This window comes from Tenrec ecaudatus, chromosome 5, assembly GCF_050624435.1.
Source record: "Tenrec ecaudatus isolate mTenEca1 chromosome 5, mTenEca1.hap1, whole genome shotgun sequence".
Lineage (NCBI taxonomy): Eukaryota > Metazoa > Chordata > Mammalia > Afrosoricida > Tenrecidae > Tenrec > Tenrec ecaudatus.
Window position 1 is genome coordinate 158111257 of NC_134534.1, and position 15306 is coordinate 158126562.

The 15306-nt window shown below is 46.6% G+C and overlaps 1 protein-coding gene across 1 annotated transcript in view; it reads left to right on the forward strand.

Moving 5' to 3' along the window:
- The first annotated feature begins 1102 nt into the window (after nt 1-1102).
- Nucleotides 1103-15306, forward strand: part of VIPR2 (vasoactive intestinal peptide receptor 2) — a 163494-nt gene continuing 149290 nt past the window's right edge. Inside the window, exons 1-2 of the mRNA XM_075550159.1 lie at nt 1103-1468; nt 3986-4085. Of these exons, the coding sequence (XP_075406274.1) occupies nt 1406-1468; nt 3986-4085 (163 nt within the window). The 5' untranslated portion in view covers nt 1103-1405. The remainder of the gene's footprint in view (nt 1469-3985; nt 4086-15306) is intronic.

The window sequence follows — 15306 nt, forward strand, 5'->3', positions numbered from 1 at the left end:
TTTTGTAGTGCATCACATTTTGATTCCTGTACAATAAATACTGTTGTTCCCCATTCACTAGCTAAACACACACACACACACACACACACACACACTAACTAAACACACACACACACACACACACACAGAATATGAAAGTATTAAACCAAGGAGATACAATGTTAGAGCTGACTCGGGGTAAAAGGGTGTTCACTATACTATTCTTAGCCATCTAACTTTTGTACAAACCTGAAATTATTTCCAAGTAAAAAAAGTTAAAACAACAAAAACATCACCTGCTTTATTTCTCATTGCACAGTGATTTGCCATTGGTTACTTGACAACTAGCAATTACGCTAAATTAATCCTTCCAGGTGTTACAGGGTGACAAACCGCACTTCCTAAGCTTCAGGAAACACCCCCTTTCTCAGAACTTCCCACAGCAGCACAGTTTGACTTAAGGGTCCCCCAGCCCAGGCTCAGCCCCCTGAAATCACATTCCTGAGTCCAGGCACCTCCCAGCGGCGGTGGAGTTTGCGAGCAAGAGCTCCACTTCCCATTTCACAAAACACGGCGCCAGCCATCCGCCGCACAGCTGGGGCTAGGATGCGAGTGCACCCCATATCCAGTTTTCTCTAAGGCTTCCCCCAGCAATAGGATTTTTACTTCTTTAATCCCCCTCACCGCCACCTTTCTGAGTCCTCCGCCCCTTCCCCAGCTCGGGACACAATAGTCTTAATGCCTTTTGGATGCTTTTCGGCCCTCCAGATCTGGGCTTCGCAAGCGGCCCACTCACCCAACTTCGGGTCTTTGCCCCTTTCCGATGGAGAGGATGCAACAGAGAGGGCACAGGTAGATGTGACGCGCTAGCCAGGGGTGCTGCGACGCGTCCGTCCCTGGAGACACCCCCTCTCCTCCCCCAACAGGTCTAGCTCCCCAGGGGAGCTTCTCACCACTTGCAGTTGGCCTGGAGGCGGGGCGCCTCAAGCCCACCTGTGCGCACCCCTTCCGGCTCCGCCCCCCCCGCCCCAAAGAGGGGCGGGCCCAGGGGGTGCGCCGGGGGAGGCGCCGAGCGGGCGCGGGGCAGAGCGCGGAGCGCGGCCCGCACGGGGAGGCGCGCGGCGATCGGGCGCTCCCAGGCGGGCCCGCGGCGGCAACAGGGCGGCGAGCGCCGGCGGCCCGGGCCGGGCCCACGTGGCGGCAGCGGCGGCGCCCCAGGCCATCGGAAGGAAGCGCCGGACCCGCGGGCCTGCGGGCTTGGAAGCCCGTCCGAGGGCGCCCGGCGGGCGAGAGGGGCGCCCCGGCACCTGCGCGGCGCGCCCCATGTGCCTGCCCGCGGAGGCGCGCGCGCTCCCGAAGAAGGCGGCGGGTTCGGGGTGGCCGGCCATCCGCTGAGCCCCCCGCGCCCCTGGCGCCCGCCCCCGGGATGAGGGCGTGGGCGCTGCGAGCCCCCGCGCTGCTGACTTGCTGCGGCTTGCTGCTGGCTTCCGTGAGTGCGCCCCGCGGGGCCGCCCCCCGCGCGTCCCCCGGTCTCCCTTCGCGCCCCGCCAGGTGCTCCTCCGTCCCCTGGGAGCTGCACCCCCTGGGTCCCGAAAAAAGTAGAGGCGGACAGTAGCGCCGGACTTGGGGGGCCTGGGACCTGGCTGGCTGGGCAGAAGCTGTGCGAAGCTTCCCGCTGCCCGCCAGGGGTGCCCCGGGGGCGGAATGGGTGCCCTATGGAGGTCAAGACCTTCCCACCAGGTCGTGGAGCAGGGAGCTCCTGGCCGCTTGCCTCATGTCCAGACCCTTCTGCCCCTTCGTGTCACCGTGGCTTGGTTAGAAACAACCTCGTTTGCTTTTCGACACGCTTTCAACCACCGCCACCCAATGGCACGCCGGTCCCTGTGTGTTGGCTCGCAGAGATGTGCGGTGGGTCGGGCCCAGTGGTCCCGGGGCTGTAAAATCCATTGCTGGGAACTTTCCTGCGGGAGGAGATGGTTGAGGTCACCCGGGCTGGCTTCTCCTGTCAGAGGGGTTTGCTTTGTCATTAAATAAGAAGCCCTGGAGGCTCCTTGGTGATGCGCTTGGGGTGCCTGACCCAGAGGTTCTTGCGCTGCAGGATAAAGATTTGCAGCCTTGGGGGCCCCAAGGGGCATTCTGCTCCATCCTGCAGTCAGGAAGGGTCGGAATTAACTCAGGGGCGTTGGGTTTTTGTCATTAAATATTTCTTCCCGCTTCCTGGTACTTACTACTGTTTTATTTTTCGTTTGGTAGTGCATGTCAGACTCCGATGTGAAGGGCTAAAGAAAGCCCTAGTTGATAATTTCCCTTTGGAAATATTCTGCCTTAGTTCCCCCACCTCCCTTTCCGTTTAAGAGGCCAGGAAGAGAAAAATTAAATTGAACAGAAGTTTGTGAAATGACCCCATTGATACATTTTTCACTGCTCAATAATTCATCTTTTTATTGGGAGACCTTTTTAAAAAAGTTGTTCGAACCTTATTGCTTGCTTTCCTCTCTCCTAGGCTGCCAATGGTGTGCATGTGTATGTGTGCAGGTGTTATGTGTGTATCCCCCTCCAGAACCCACAGGAGGTCCTTGGTCCTTATCTTCTCCAACAATTGTGCCATCAAGGATGGAGTTGGCTAGAGACATCATTTTCCAGTTGTTAGGAATACATGAGCCCACCCTTCACTATTGGTTGCCCAAATCCAGTTCTTTTTCCTTCATAGGGCATGCAGAAACGGCTTCCGAAGCTTACAGTGTGTCTAGTTGTTGAAGCTGGGCTTATATGAAAAAAAGAGAGCAAAAGGGAGTTAGTGGTCTATTGGCAGGGTAGAGGGAAGGTGGGGTAGAAAGGGGGAACCGACCACAAGGATCTACATATAATCCCCTCTCTGGAGGAGGGACACCAGAAAAAGTGGGTGAAGGGAGCCGTCGGACAGTGTAAGACATGACAAAATAATAATTTATAAATTATCAAGGGTTCATGAGGGGACAGGGAGGGAGGGGAAAAATGAGCTGATACCAAGGGCTGAAGTAGAAAGAAAGTATTTTGAGAATGATGATGGCAACAAATGTACAAATGTGCTTGACAGGATGGATGGATATATGGATTGTGATAAGAGTTGTACCAGCCCCAGTAAAATGATTTTAAAAAATAGTACCCTTCCAGACTAAAATGCATGATACACCCCGTGTTACAGAATAGAACTGACCCAGAGGGTTTTCTCAGCTGTCATTTAAGAGAAAATTTAAATCATTCTATTGTTGGCTGTCATTCTTAAGGAAGCAGTTGACGGCTCTTTCTTCTGCAGAGGTGCCAGCAACAAAAGTAGAACATTACGGAGTTTTGTCTCTTGTACAGTTAGTAGGCTTTAGGAATCATTATCTACGTAGCATCTTTAATTCCTGGGAGAGATCCTGAAATGAAACCACCCACCTCCTCTTTAAAACATGATGTGATGGACCACTTCTACCCCTCCCTACTTACCCATAATTGGGGGCGGGGGGGCAGGGATCTCCTTCACACCGGATGCTGAAGTCAAACTAACTGCAATGTTGTCTGCACTCAGATGTGTACTGTAGTCCTTAAAATGACCCAGTTACAGCTCTTTCCGTGGAATACAGAATTGTCCTTAGATAAGGCAAGCTGGAGTCCATGTATAGTGTCTCGTCATTAAGAATGATCTTCTGAGTAAACAGTGTATTTACTCTAATCAAATCAAGGGCCATGAAATGGAGGATTCCTGACTATTAAGAGATGATTGCATTAAAGAGCCCTATTGCCCCCAAATTAGTACTAATAATGTACAGTGTCTTCTGTTAGTACGTTTATTTACCAGCTCCAGTGGGGGTAGGGAGAAGGAAATACTGGGGTTTGTATTTGTTTATTATGCTTCTAAATAGGCGTTTGTTTGGAAGTAGTTTAGAACCAGGCGGTATTTGGCTGTTTTTGTAGAATTTCTGCTGGACTTTTCCTTATTGTGAAACATGTGGTTATTTCTATTTCTTTTCATTTTGAACAGGTGAACGGCATTCACCCTGAATGTCGGTTTTATTTGGAAATACAAGAGGAAGAAACAAAATGTGCAAAGTTTTTAAGTTCCCACACAGAAAAATACAAAGGTAGGTTTGAGGGCTGGATGACGAAGCTTGTGCTTATCGTCCATACAGGTATCACATACTTCTTTTTGATAAACTGGTTTTTTTAAAGTTGTCTGAATCTTCAAAAAAAAGTAGTCTAATTTTCACTTTTTAAATGAACTTTAGAAAACACCTATTTATCGTTAAGAGGGGCTTGAGATAATAGCAACAGATACTATTATAATCTCACTAAAATTATTGCAAAAGTAGCTCTGATTTTATGTGAAATGGGTTTGGGTGTGATTTCTCGTACTTTAAATTCTGAGTCACATCAAAGATAATCTTGATCCAGTCTGAAATGATGGACGTGCCTAAGAAGGCAAACATGAAAATGGATGGGATGTTTGTTTTCCTGAAGACATCTATTGTGAATACAGTGAGCGTGGTGATTTCACTTTACCCACAGAGCACAGAATGTTGGGAGAGCATGCGCTCAAAGTAAGCGTACTCACAAGATGTTTTCAAATGCTTCAAGATTCTATAATAAGCCCCAGGGTATAAAATGTAGCTAATATCCTATGTCCTGAACTGCCCTTTTCCCCTGCTGTATGTCATGATTGTATCCTCTTCAAGCAAGAAGCTGCCATGGTGTGATACAAACCATTGCCTGTAGAGGGCTTCAGACCAGCAGTCACTAGATGTGGGTTGAGTTCAGTAGAAATGCATTGAGTCACCTGTATGATTTAAAATGATCTAGTGTGCACACACACACGCACAGTCAAAAGGAACATGAGGTTAATTTTAATATTATAATTTATTGCATCTAATATATTCAAATTGCTATCATTTCAACCTGTAATCAGACTGAAATTACAAATGAGATATTTTACATGTGTGTTTTTTTAATACTTAATTTTAAAAATATGGCATGTCTTTGGATTGGCCACATTTCAAATGCTCAGCACCTGCAAGTAGCTAGAGGCTGCCTGCCAAATTGAACAGTGTATGGACTGCCCCCTCTTGAGCCTTCTTGCTCCCTCTTGAGCCTCCATGTTCTCTTCTGAAAAAAAGGAAATCTCTAGAATTGAAGGCTCCTTCCAGCTGTAGAAATCTGTAAACTTCTATAGTACCACATCTTCAAAATTATCTGGTTTAATTTTACCCAGAGAGAGGCACAGAAAGCCAGTCATTGAACCCCACAACATACATCTACTGAGTGTTTGCTTTGTGAAAAGCCATCTGTTGAACTTACCTTGCAAGGATGACTAGACCAGGATCCTGCACTCTGAGCTCTGACAAACTAAAGGAGAAAAGACAGACCAGAGGTAAGGCAGGTCCTGAGTCCACATCCTTGATGAGACATCAGTGAGAGCTTCCTGCCTGCAAATCGGGGTGGGTGAGCGTGCTGTTGACTGTATCCTCAGGCGATGGGCACTCAGCTGCTACTTAGGACCTGAGATGGGGCCTATATTCCTCCATCACACCATCATGACTGGACAGTTAAAGTGGTTTAAGGGTTCTGATGTCAACCCCTATCTGCCCACTTAAAGTTTTTATATCCTGCTGTTAATTTTGCCTTTCGGAATGTAGTGGGCACATACTGTAACTTCTTCTACCCGAGATTGTCTCAGACATGAAAGGGCTTTCTATACTCACATATACTTTTCTCCAGACTGAATGCTTTCAATTCCTTCGACCTTTATTCATGACTCATTTCCTAGGCCCTTTGCCACAAGTTTGGAACTCACAAAAGCACTCCTGAAATGTGGAAATATTGAGTCTAAAGCAAAGTAACACGTTCTCTTTACTAGGACAGTGGTGGTTTGACCTGGTTTGATTTTCAGCCAACGAGCTTCATGTGCATCCGTTAAAGGAGGCTTGAGTATCACCGTGATGCTGAACAGGTTTCAATGGAGCTACTGGATGAGACAGACTAGAACAAAAGGTCTGGAGATCTACTCCTGAAAGTCAGCGAATGAAAGCCCTGTGGGTCGGTTTGATCTACTACAGTCATGGGTATGAAAAAAGGCTGGGTAGAGAGTTGTTGGGTTGTGCACGTGGTCACCTAGGTCAGGCCAAGTTGATGACAGCTCACAGCAGGTCACAGCAGGCTGAGTCATATTTACTATCACCAGGACACCCTAGAATCATTGTAGTTTTAGATTAAGTCAGTTGTTCTTAACAGTCATCCTGGATTTAGGTTTTGATTTTTGGCCCATTGCATTTTTGTCCACTTAAATCTACCAAATGAAAAACTCCTGCCAACCACCCCCACCACCACCACCCTGGTTTTTATACAGCTGAGTTTTTTTGGCTTGATTGCTGAATTCAATTTAATCCCTGATAAGTTTGCTTCCAGCTCACTGTTCTAGGTTATAGAGACATATGTGAATTCTGATTCTGCCACCAACCATTGAAGCTTCCAACTGTTGTTACCTTTGCACTGTTTGGGTGTGTGCTTTCCTCTATGTTCTGAGGCAGAATCCTGGGAAATTCCACTGGAAAATACCCTTGAGGTGGCACACTACCATAATGCCCCTCCCCTGGGACCCTGGGGGCATAGAGATCACCAGTTAGAGCCCACGAGCAGCTCTTCGGCAGAATGATGAGACCTTCTTTTCCTGTAAAGATTTAACCACCTGGGAACCCCACGGGGCTGCTCCACTCTGTCCTATAGGATCTTTGTGAGTCATTGTCATTGTCTTGATGGCATTTAGGGTTTGAGTTTTCAAGTCTGAAGGCAGTTTAGAGTTCTTGTAAATGGTCAACATGCTAAACAGAAGGTTTTAGATCCGAGCGCACTTGGAGGCGTCTTGGAAGAAAGGCCTGGTGGTCCACTTCTGAAATAGCAGCTCTTGAATACCTCATGAGCTCAGTTCTGCCTGACACATCGGGAGTGGCCATGAGATGCATTGAACTCCGCAGCTGCTGGTAGTCACAGAATCTACTTTCCTGCTATTACCAAGCATCCATGTTATTATTTCAACCATCCACTACTTAGATTGTGGGATATATAACCTTACAGTGTAGTAAAAGCTGAAAATACATGAATATATTCTAAAGCTGTCTAGATCAAGTCATGCAAGGGTGGTTCTTTTCAATTTGTGATGTAAGCAGGAAAACATCAAGAATTATCCTCGAATCCCCTGATGTCGAATTTTCCAGAGTGTGTTCCTGGGTGCTTAGCTCCATTCAATGGTTTGAAAAGAGAAAGTGGTTTTGGTGACTTCTACTTGGAACATCACATCGGAGCATTTTAACCCTTCAAAGCTTTGGAGAAGAGCCGAGTGAAGAAACTTGGCTCACTTCATCCTTGAGTTTTCCCTATTTAAACCATGCCAACATTTTTCTTTTCTTTCCCTAACTTCTCACAGTGGCATGGGGGACACTGGCAGGGCATCTGCCCTGGGAGAGAGCAATAGTTCCTCACTGACTGTACTGGCACGGGCTCTTCATAAGACCAGAGCCCAGGTTCTCAGCAGACAACGCACCTCTTCATTGCGTGCACCTGGGGCAGGCTCTTCCCATTGCCTCACCCCTGACACTCACCTAAAGAGTGTTTTAGGGAAATGCTGCTAAAATACTGATGGTTTTTGCTCCGTGACACTCTTGATCGCCTAGATCTATCAAAAGCATTTCGTTCAAAGTAGAAACCTGGGCTTATGCCAGTGGTAACTGGGGGGCTACTTATAGAAAATGTAGTGCTGTCGGTTGCTGTGTGGTCAGTTTCAATTCCCGGGGACCTCATGCATCACATACAGTGTGGAACTGCTTCATGGAATTTTCTGGGCTGTGATTTTTATGGAAGCAGAACACCAGGCCTTTCTTTTGCAGTACTACCGGTGGGTTCAAACTACCAACCTTTATATTAAGCAGTTGATTACAGACCACTTAGGTCATGACTTTCTTTCAAGGGGACATCTGCTCCCCATTGTTCCCAAGTTGGCTGGATAGTAGGATAGGGCAGGAATGCTTGTCTCTGATTTCTCTTGAGTGGATCCTCTGTCAGGAGAAATAAAACAAAACCCCGGTGGCTAAGCCTCTGCCCTCATTGAAATATGGCCCTGTGATTCACAGTCCTGTAAGCTTGTTTTTTTGTTTTACAAGAGATGCCTCCTTACTGATCAGCTCATTCAGCTGGGATGTGGCTGGCATTCATTAGCCCAACAGGATGCCTTTCCTTCTTTATTTCAGCTCAGCTTTAACCTCTAATCCCTGGCCAGCCTCTCACAATCATGAGCTGTTGAGTCTCCAAGGGGCTTGATGACAATGTGTGGATCAGGGATGGAAAACTCCTGTGCCCCCTGCGGGCTAGGCTGGTGGTTGGAGGGGGCAGGCAGGCAAAGGATTGTGGAAGCCAGGAGGAAATGCAGGCTCAGAGTTGCCCTGCTTCCCATTTTTCAAAAGACACCAGGAATGCAAACTTTATGCAAGAGATGAGAATTTCAATTCCTTATAAGTTTACAAGTAAATCATTAAAAAAAAATAAAGAAGGACAAACAAGAACTCTGAGTTGGAAGCTGCCAGAGAGTTGCTGGGAAGGGTGATTTCCACTTTTGGAGAAATGCCCCATGGCCCCAACCACTCTCTGATAGAGAACCCAACACGCTTTGAAAACAGCACATTTTGAAATATTCCTCCGGGCTAGCCTTGCTCTTCCCTGGGTGGTAGATGCACTAAGTCAGCAATTCTCTAAGGAGTGCCCTGCAGCAAACGGTAATCGCAGCATCTGAGGGTGGGCTCCGGGAATCTTCAGCTTAAAGCCTCTCAGGTAACCTTTTGAATAATGAAGTAGGAGAACCACAGAGTTCACCTGGGTATCAACGTGAGCTGAAAGAATACAGTAGATTTAAATAAAGGCCATGCTATGGGCCCACACAGTGTCCCGTATTTAGATCAGTGGGAGAGTAGCCATTTTTTTCTTGCATTGACCAGGATCAGTTCTGGATGCTTTCTTATATGCAAAGCACCCCATCCCCTTTTTTTCAATAGCAACTCCATGGCAAAAACACCTGATTCCCCTTAGCTTGTTATCTTGTGAGAAATGTTGGGTAATAAGCCAGCTGCCTTTCAGGAGAAAAATCAGTAACATTACTACAGGTGAGCTCTGGCTCCCCGTCAGCCTTTTGAAGAGAGAGACAACTTCGGCCATATATCCATCAATTCCTCTTTGCTCCTTGAAATATGCATGGCTCCAGTCTCAGAGATATCGACAGGGACAAGTTACCAGAATACAGATACTGTAGATGATGTAGACCAGATCTCACAACTTGCCAAGCCCACCGAAGGTGTCCTCGGAGAATAGGAGAAAATGACTCCTCGCTGGAATTAATGCACATTTGCTTCAGGAAGTTGAAAGTGAGTTGCAGTATTAGCTGCCGGGGGATGGGGGGGTGGGGTGGCTGTAGTTTCTGGTGACTTCTTGTCTTTCAAATTTTGGGGTTTAAATCAATTGGTATGAATGAATATCTGAAGCAAACACTGTTTAATCTAGTGAGGTGATTTACATACTGTTGACCTGAACGTGTTACAAATTTATAAATGTGATCCCCCTCGCCCCCAAAAAATCTTAACTTAAAATCCTTTCCAAGGGTTCGTTTGGTGGGAGAGGGACATTAGCGGGGTATTTAGAGCCTTATGACTTAAGACTGATTTGTCTGCATAAAGGCATTGAGTCTTGCTAATATGTTTATGAGGCTAAACCCAAACCCTCCAAACTCACTGCCATTGAGTTGATTCCAACTCATAGCAAGCCTATGGGATAGGATATAATTGCCCCTGTGAGGTTTTGAGACTTTGTGGGAGTAAACAATTCACTTTTTCCAGTGGAGCAGCTGGTGGTTTCGAACCGGTGACCTTGTGATTAGCAGCCCAACTACAACACCAGGGGTCCTCTTTATGAGGGTAAGGCCACCACAAAATACCAAAGACTTTAAATTGATTCTGACTAAGAGCCAATGTATGACAGAATATAACTGCTTCATAGGATTTTCGAGGCTAAAATTTTTCTTTTTGGAAGCCTGGCCTCTGTGGTGCTGGTGGGTGGATTCAAACCACCAACCTTTATGCTAACAACTAAAAAATCAAGCACCATTCACTGCCATGTAGTCCATTCTGCTCGTGTCGTTCAGTGTCATTGCAGCCGTTTTAACCCATAGTGACCCTGCGCACAGCAGGAGAAACACCGCGCAGGCCTGCACTGTTCTGACTAGTGTTCTTTTCTTGAGTCACTGTTGCAGCCGCTGTGTCCGTCCTCCCTATTGAGGGCCTTCCTCCCGGTCACTGCCCTTCTACTCTACCAAACAGCCTGTCCGGTTCCAGGAACTGGTCTCTCCGGAAAACATGTTCAAAGTATGGGCGGTAAAGTTTTGCCATCCTTTCTTCTTAGGCGCATTCTGGTTATCTTCTTTCCAAGACAGATTTGTTGGTTCTTTTTGGCATTCTGTGGTTCTTTCCTTATTCTTTGATGGCAAAACAATTCAAGTGCCAGGATTATTCTTCAGTCTTCCTTATTCAAGGTCCAACTTTCACATGCAAATAAGACGGTTGAAAATACCATGGCTGAGGTCAGGCACACCTTAGTCCTCAAAGTCCCCTTTGTATTTCAACAGTTTTAAGAGGTTCCGTGCAGCATATTTACCCAAAGCGATGTGTTACATGATCTCTTGACTGCTTCTTCCATGAGCATCGATTGCATTGATTGTGAATCCAAGCACGAGGAAAGCCTTGACAATTCAGTCTTTTCCCCATTTCTCGTGACGGTAGCTATTGGCCCAGCTGTGAGGATTTAGAGAGAAGAGACGTTGCTTTAAATGCCCGTAAAGAGTTAGTCTCAGAAACCCATAAGGGCAGTTCTACCCTTTTCTAAAGTGCCTCGTGAGGGGATCCCGTGGATGGTAGTGAGTTACATTGAATCGTCATCAATACTGAAGGCTGCAATCCTTGATCGTCATCGATCGGTAAGTGCTTCAAGTCCTCCTCACTTTCAGCCTGCAAAGTTCAGTCATCTGCATGTCACAGGTGGCACATAAGCCTGGCTCCATGCCTGATGTTGTCTCCTTCCTCCAATCCAGCTTCTCTGGTTGTTTGCCCAGCATACAAATTGAGTGTGTAAGAGGATACAACCCTAAATCCTCACAACTGGACCTCAATTTTTGCATCACATGAATGAGAATTTACTCAATGGCAGTGAGGGCTTTGTTTGTTTTTGTTTCGGGTGGCTTTGGTGGTTGGTCCATGAATTTGAATAATGGTTATATTGATTGTGGGTAGATATAATCCTGTAACAGACAGCAGTGTGCTTCAGATTAGGTCTGGAAATGTCCTTTTTGATGATGGATGCAGCCCCGTTCCTCTTTATTGTGTCATTGCAGCCTAGTAAACCATGGGATTTTTTTATTCAAAATGGCCTATGCCAGTCTGCTTCAGGTCACTGAAATAGACTAATGCCTAGTACATCTGTCTCTCTGCGTTCCTTTTCCTTTGTGATTACTTCCAATTTTAGATTCATACTTCCTAATTTCCAAGTTCTGATGATTGGTAGATTTCTTGCAGCTTTCCCTTCTCCTTTCGAGACGTGCCCCGTCAGCAAAAGAAATTCTCGAAGGTTTTCCTCCCAAGGGCTTTCCTCCATTCACATCGTTCGAAGGCAGCTCTTCCTCAGTCATATTTTGAATGCCTTTCCACCTGAGGGGCTTAGCTTCACGTGCTGTCTCTGACAGTACTCTGCCACTGGTCATTTGGTTTTCAGTTTGTGACAGAGTTTCGTTGTTGGACTTGAGGTTTTCAGGGGCTAATCTCTCTGAAGTGGACAACCTGGCCCTTTGTCACAGTCTGCCCGCTCTCCTGAAACCTGTGCGCTTTGGGCGATCCTGCGCAGGGGCATTCGAAAGATCAGTGCCGCCATAGCTTCCGGCGTCACAGCAACGTACACACCACTACAGTATGACAGACTGACGGACAAGTGGTGGATTCCGGCTCCGTGTGATCCTCTGTATGATTTCCAAGGCTGTACATTTTTATGGGAGTAGACAACCTCCGCTTTCTCCCGGGGAGCACTGGTGAGTGTAAAGCACTGACCCTTTGGGTAGCAGCCCAGTGCTTCCTCAGCAGTGCTACCAGACCGGCTTAGTTGACCCTGTTTGTGTCGCCCGGATGACTAAAAAATAGAGCTGAAATCCACTCTCGGGCCCTAGCTTGTGACCACGCTGACCTTGGAGTTGGAAAGGAAGAGACACCTGCACTAGGCCTCTTTCCGGTCCTCTGCTCATGCTCACATTGAGCAAGTGTTTCTGCTGCATGGTTTTATCGTTTTCTGCCTAGCCTTGGGAGTGGGGATGGGGGCAGTATTTGTGAGTCGTGGAGGCAGCACCTGTGTTTTCTCGGTGGTTCCATACTCGGGGCCACAGGAGGAAGGTGTATGCTGGAAATGGGTCCGATGGGGAATGTTACTTTATGCAGCGGTGTGCAGTGTCCACCCCAAAGCCATTTAAGGCTCACAGACTCATCAGTACCAGCTAACGTCACACACCTCACCAAAGAGCGGCCGCTTCAGCCGTCGCCGTAGGAGTGAGTTAATGACGTGTTTGACCAATATGGCCCACGCATAGTGTTGTTATAAATATTCAAATGGACCTTGGTAGAAAAAAGTCTCCCTGTCCCTGCCTTAGGACCAGTTCAATGGGAGATGCTAGACTGAAAAATAAACATACCGTAATTTTTAACAGAACATTTAAGCTAATTTTGAACTTGGCTCAAGAACTGTACATTGTACACTTTATCAGACACTAAATGAAGCCTCCTAGGGTTTCATAGGTGCTGGCAGGAGACAGACTATTCCTGGGTCAGACACAAAAGACTTGTTATTTATGGCTTGAGGTATAGCAAGCTGCTTGAGCTTCTCATTTATTGTTTCCCAGCCCTGGTAGTATAGTGGTTATACATTGGGCTGCAGTCTACATGGTCTGCGGTTCAAAATCACCAGCAGTTCTCCGGGAGAAAGGCTGGGCTTTCTACTCCTGTAAGTCTTGGCTGGCTGTTCTGTTTCCAGCACCCGCCTCAGGCCGCACAGGGAGCTGGCAGTGGTATCACTGGTCACATGGGCTTCTCTGCTTTGGGCCTGTGTCTCTCCGTCGCCTCATTGGCAGTTCTTTGGGAGCTAGTGTCTACCTTTCTCTTGAAAAGCAAGCTACTACTTCAAAAGCAAGTAGTAACTCTCTACCCTTCCCTGGGCTGTAGCAGACTCGGTATGAATGAACTGAACAAACAATGGACCCCTGACTGCCGCACATTCACGTAAGAGTGCAGTGAGCAGTTGTGGAAGCCCCGAGAGAGGGTTGGAATAGCTTGCTGCCCTTCTGTGTCCCTGTGCTGATAAACCCAAACCAAACTCACTGCCATCCAGTCGATGCCGAGTCATAGCAACCCTACAGGACGGGGGAACTGCCCCTGTGATTTTCAGACACTGGGACTCTTTAAAGGAGGAGAAAGCCCCATCGTTCTCGCTCGGTGAGGCTAGTAGTTTCAAACTGCTGACTTCATGGTTAGCAGCTGAACTTGAAACCACTAACCCACGAGGGCGCCTCTCATGTACTAATGCAGAACCCTTAACACTGCTGGTTGTCTCTCCTTTTCATTTTCTCTGATGGAAGCAGATCTTTTTCTTTTCAAAATAGCAATCTGGGCTGATAAGATAATAACCCGGCCCAGTTCTTCACTTACTCGTATATTTGTTGGTTTCCCACCTTCCAGTGCTCTGTGACCTACTAAGATGGACTCCTGATGTTAGAAATTTAAATGATCAATAATGACTATTGCTCTGACGATTCTGAAATGAATGTCTTGAGATTTGCCTTTTCCCCTCTCTTTTTAAAAATCATTTTGTTGGGGGCTCGTACAACTCTTATCACAATCCATAAATACATTCATTGTGTCAAGCACATTTGTACATTTGTACATCATCATTCTCAAAACATTTGCTTTCTACTTGAGCCCTTGGTATTAGCTCTTCATTTCCCCCCTCCCTCCCTGCTCCCCTCAATGAACCCTTTATAATTTATTATTTTGTCACATTTTACACTGTCCAACGTCTCCCTTCTCCCACTTTCTTGTTGTCCTTCCCCCGCGGAGGAGGTTATATGTAGATCCTTGTAATTGGTTCCCGCTTTCCACCTTACCCTCCCTCCTCCCTCCCGGTATCACCACACTCACCACGGGTCCTGAGGGGTTCATCTGTCCTGAATTCCCTGTGTTTCCAGTTCCTTCTGTACCGGTGTACATCCTCTGGTCTAGTCAGATTTGGAAGGTAGAATTGGGATCATGATACAAACCAGAGGAAAGTTGTATGTTTCATTGTTCCTATAGTGCACCCTGACTGGCTCCTCTCCTCCCCGCAACCCTTCTGTAAGGGGATGTCCAGTTGCCTACAGATGGGTCTTGGGTCCCCAGTCTGCACTCCCCCTCATTCACAATGATATGATTTTTTGTTCTTTGATGCTTGATACCTGATCCCTTTGACACCTCATGATCATATAGGTTGGTGTGCTTCTTCCATGTCGGCTTTGTTGCTTCTGAGCTAGATGGCCGCTTGTTTACCTTCAAGTTTTTAAGACCCCAGATGCTATATCTTTTGATAGCCGGACTCCATCAGTTTTCTTCACCACATTTGCTTATGCACCTGCTTTTTCTTCAGCAACTGTGTAGGGAAGGTTAATAGAACAAAGTATTCTTGCATGAGGGAGTACTTGAGTAGAGGCCCAATGTCCATCTAATACCTTAATACTAAACCTATAAATATATGCACATAGATCTATTTCCCCATCATCATATATAAATATATTTACATATGCATATGCCTGTATTTAGACCTCTATAAATGCCCTTTGGGAGGAAAGTAAAAGGAAATAGAGGAAAGAACTAGGAGGCAAAGAGATTTGCTTTTTATAAGAAACAAGGCTCACTGAGAATAAAAATTCTTCACTGAATCACATTTTTATATTTAGAATCATAAAAGGAATTATGAACAAGACATTAATTTCTAACATGTCCAAATAGGAAGACACTTGGAAGCTGCAGTGACTGCTAATCTTGTTTGGCACAATGACGCTATTAATAAAGAAGGCTATTAAATATTATTAGATAATCTGACAGGAGACTCACTTGCTCTTTTAATTATGGTGCTGCTGATTAGCATCAGGGTTAAAGTTTTCTTTCGCCTGCCCTTTCTAAGGTAGGAGCTGAGGCAATGGGGCTGGGGACCCCAGGG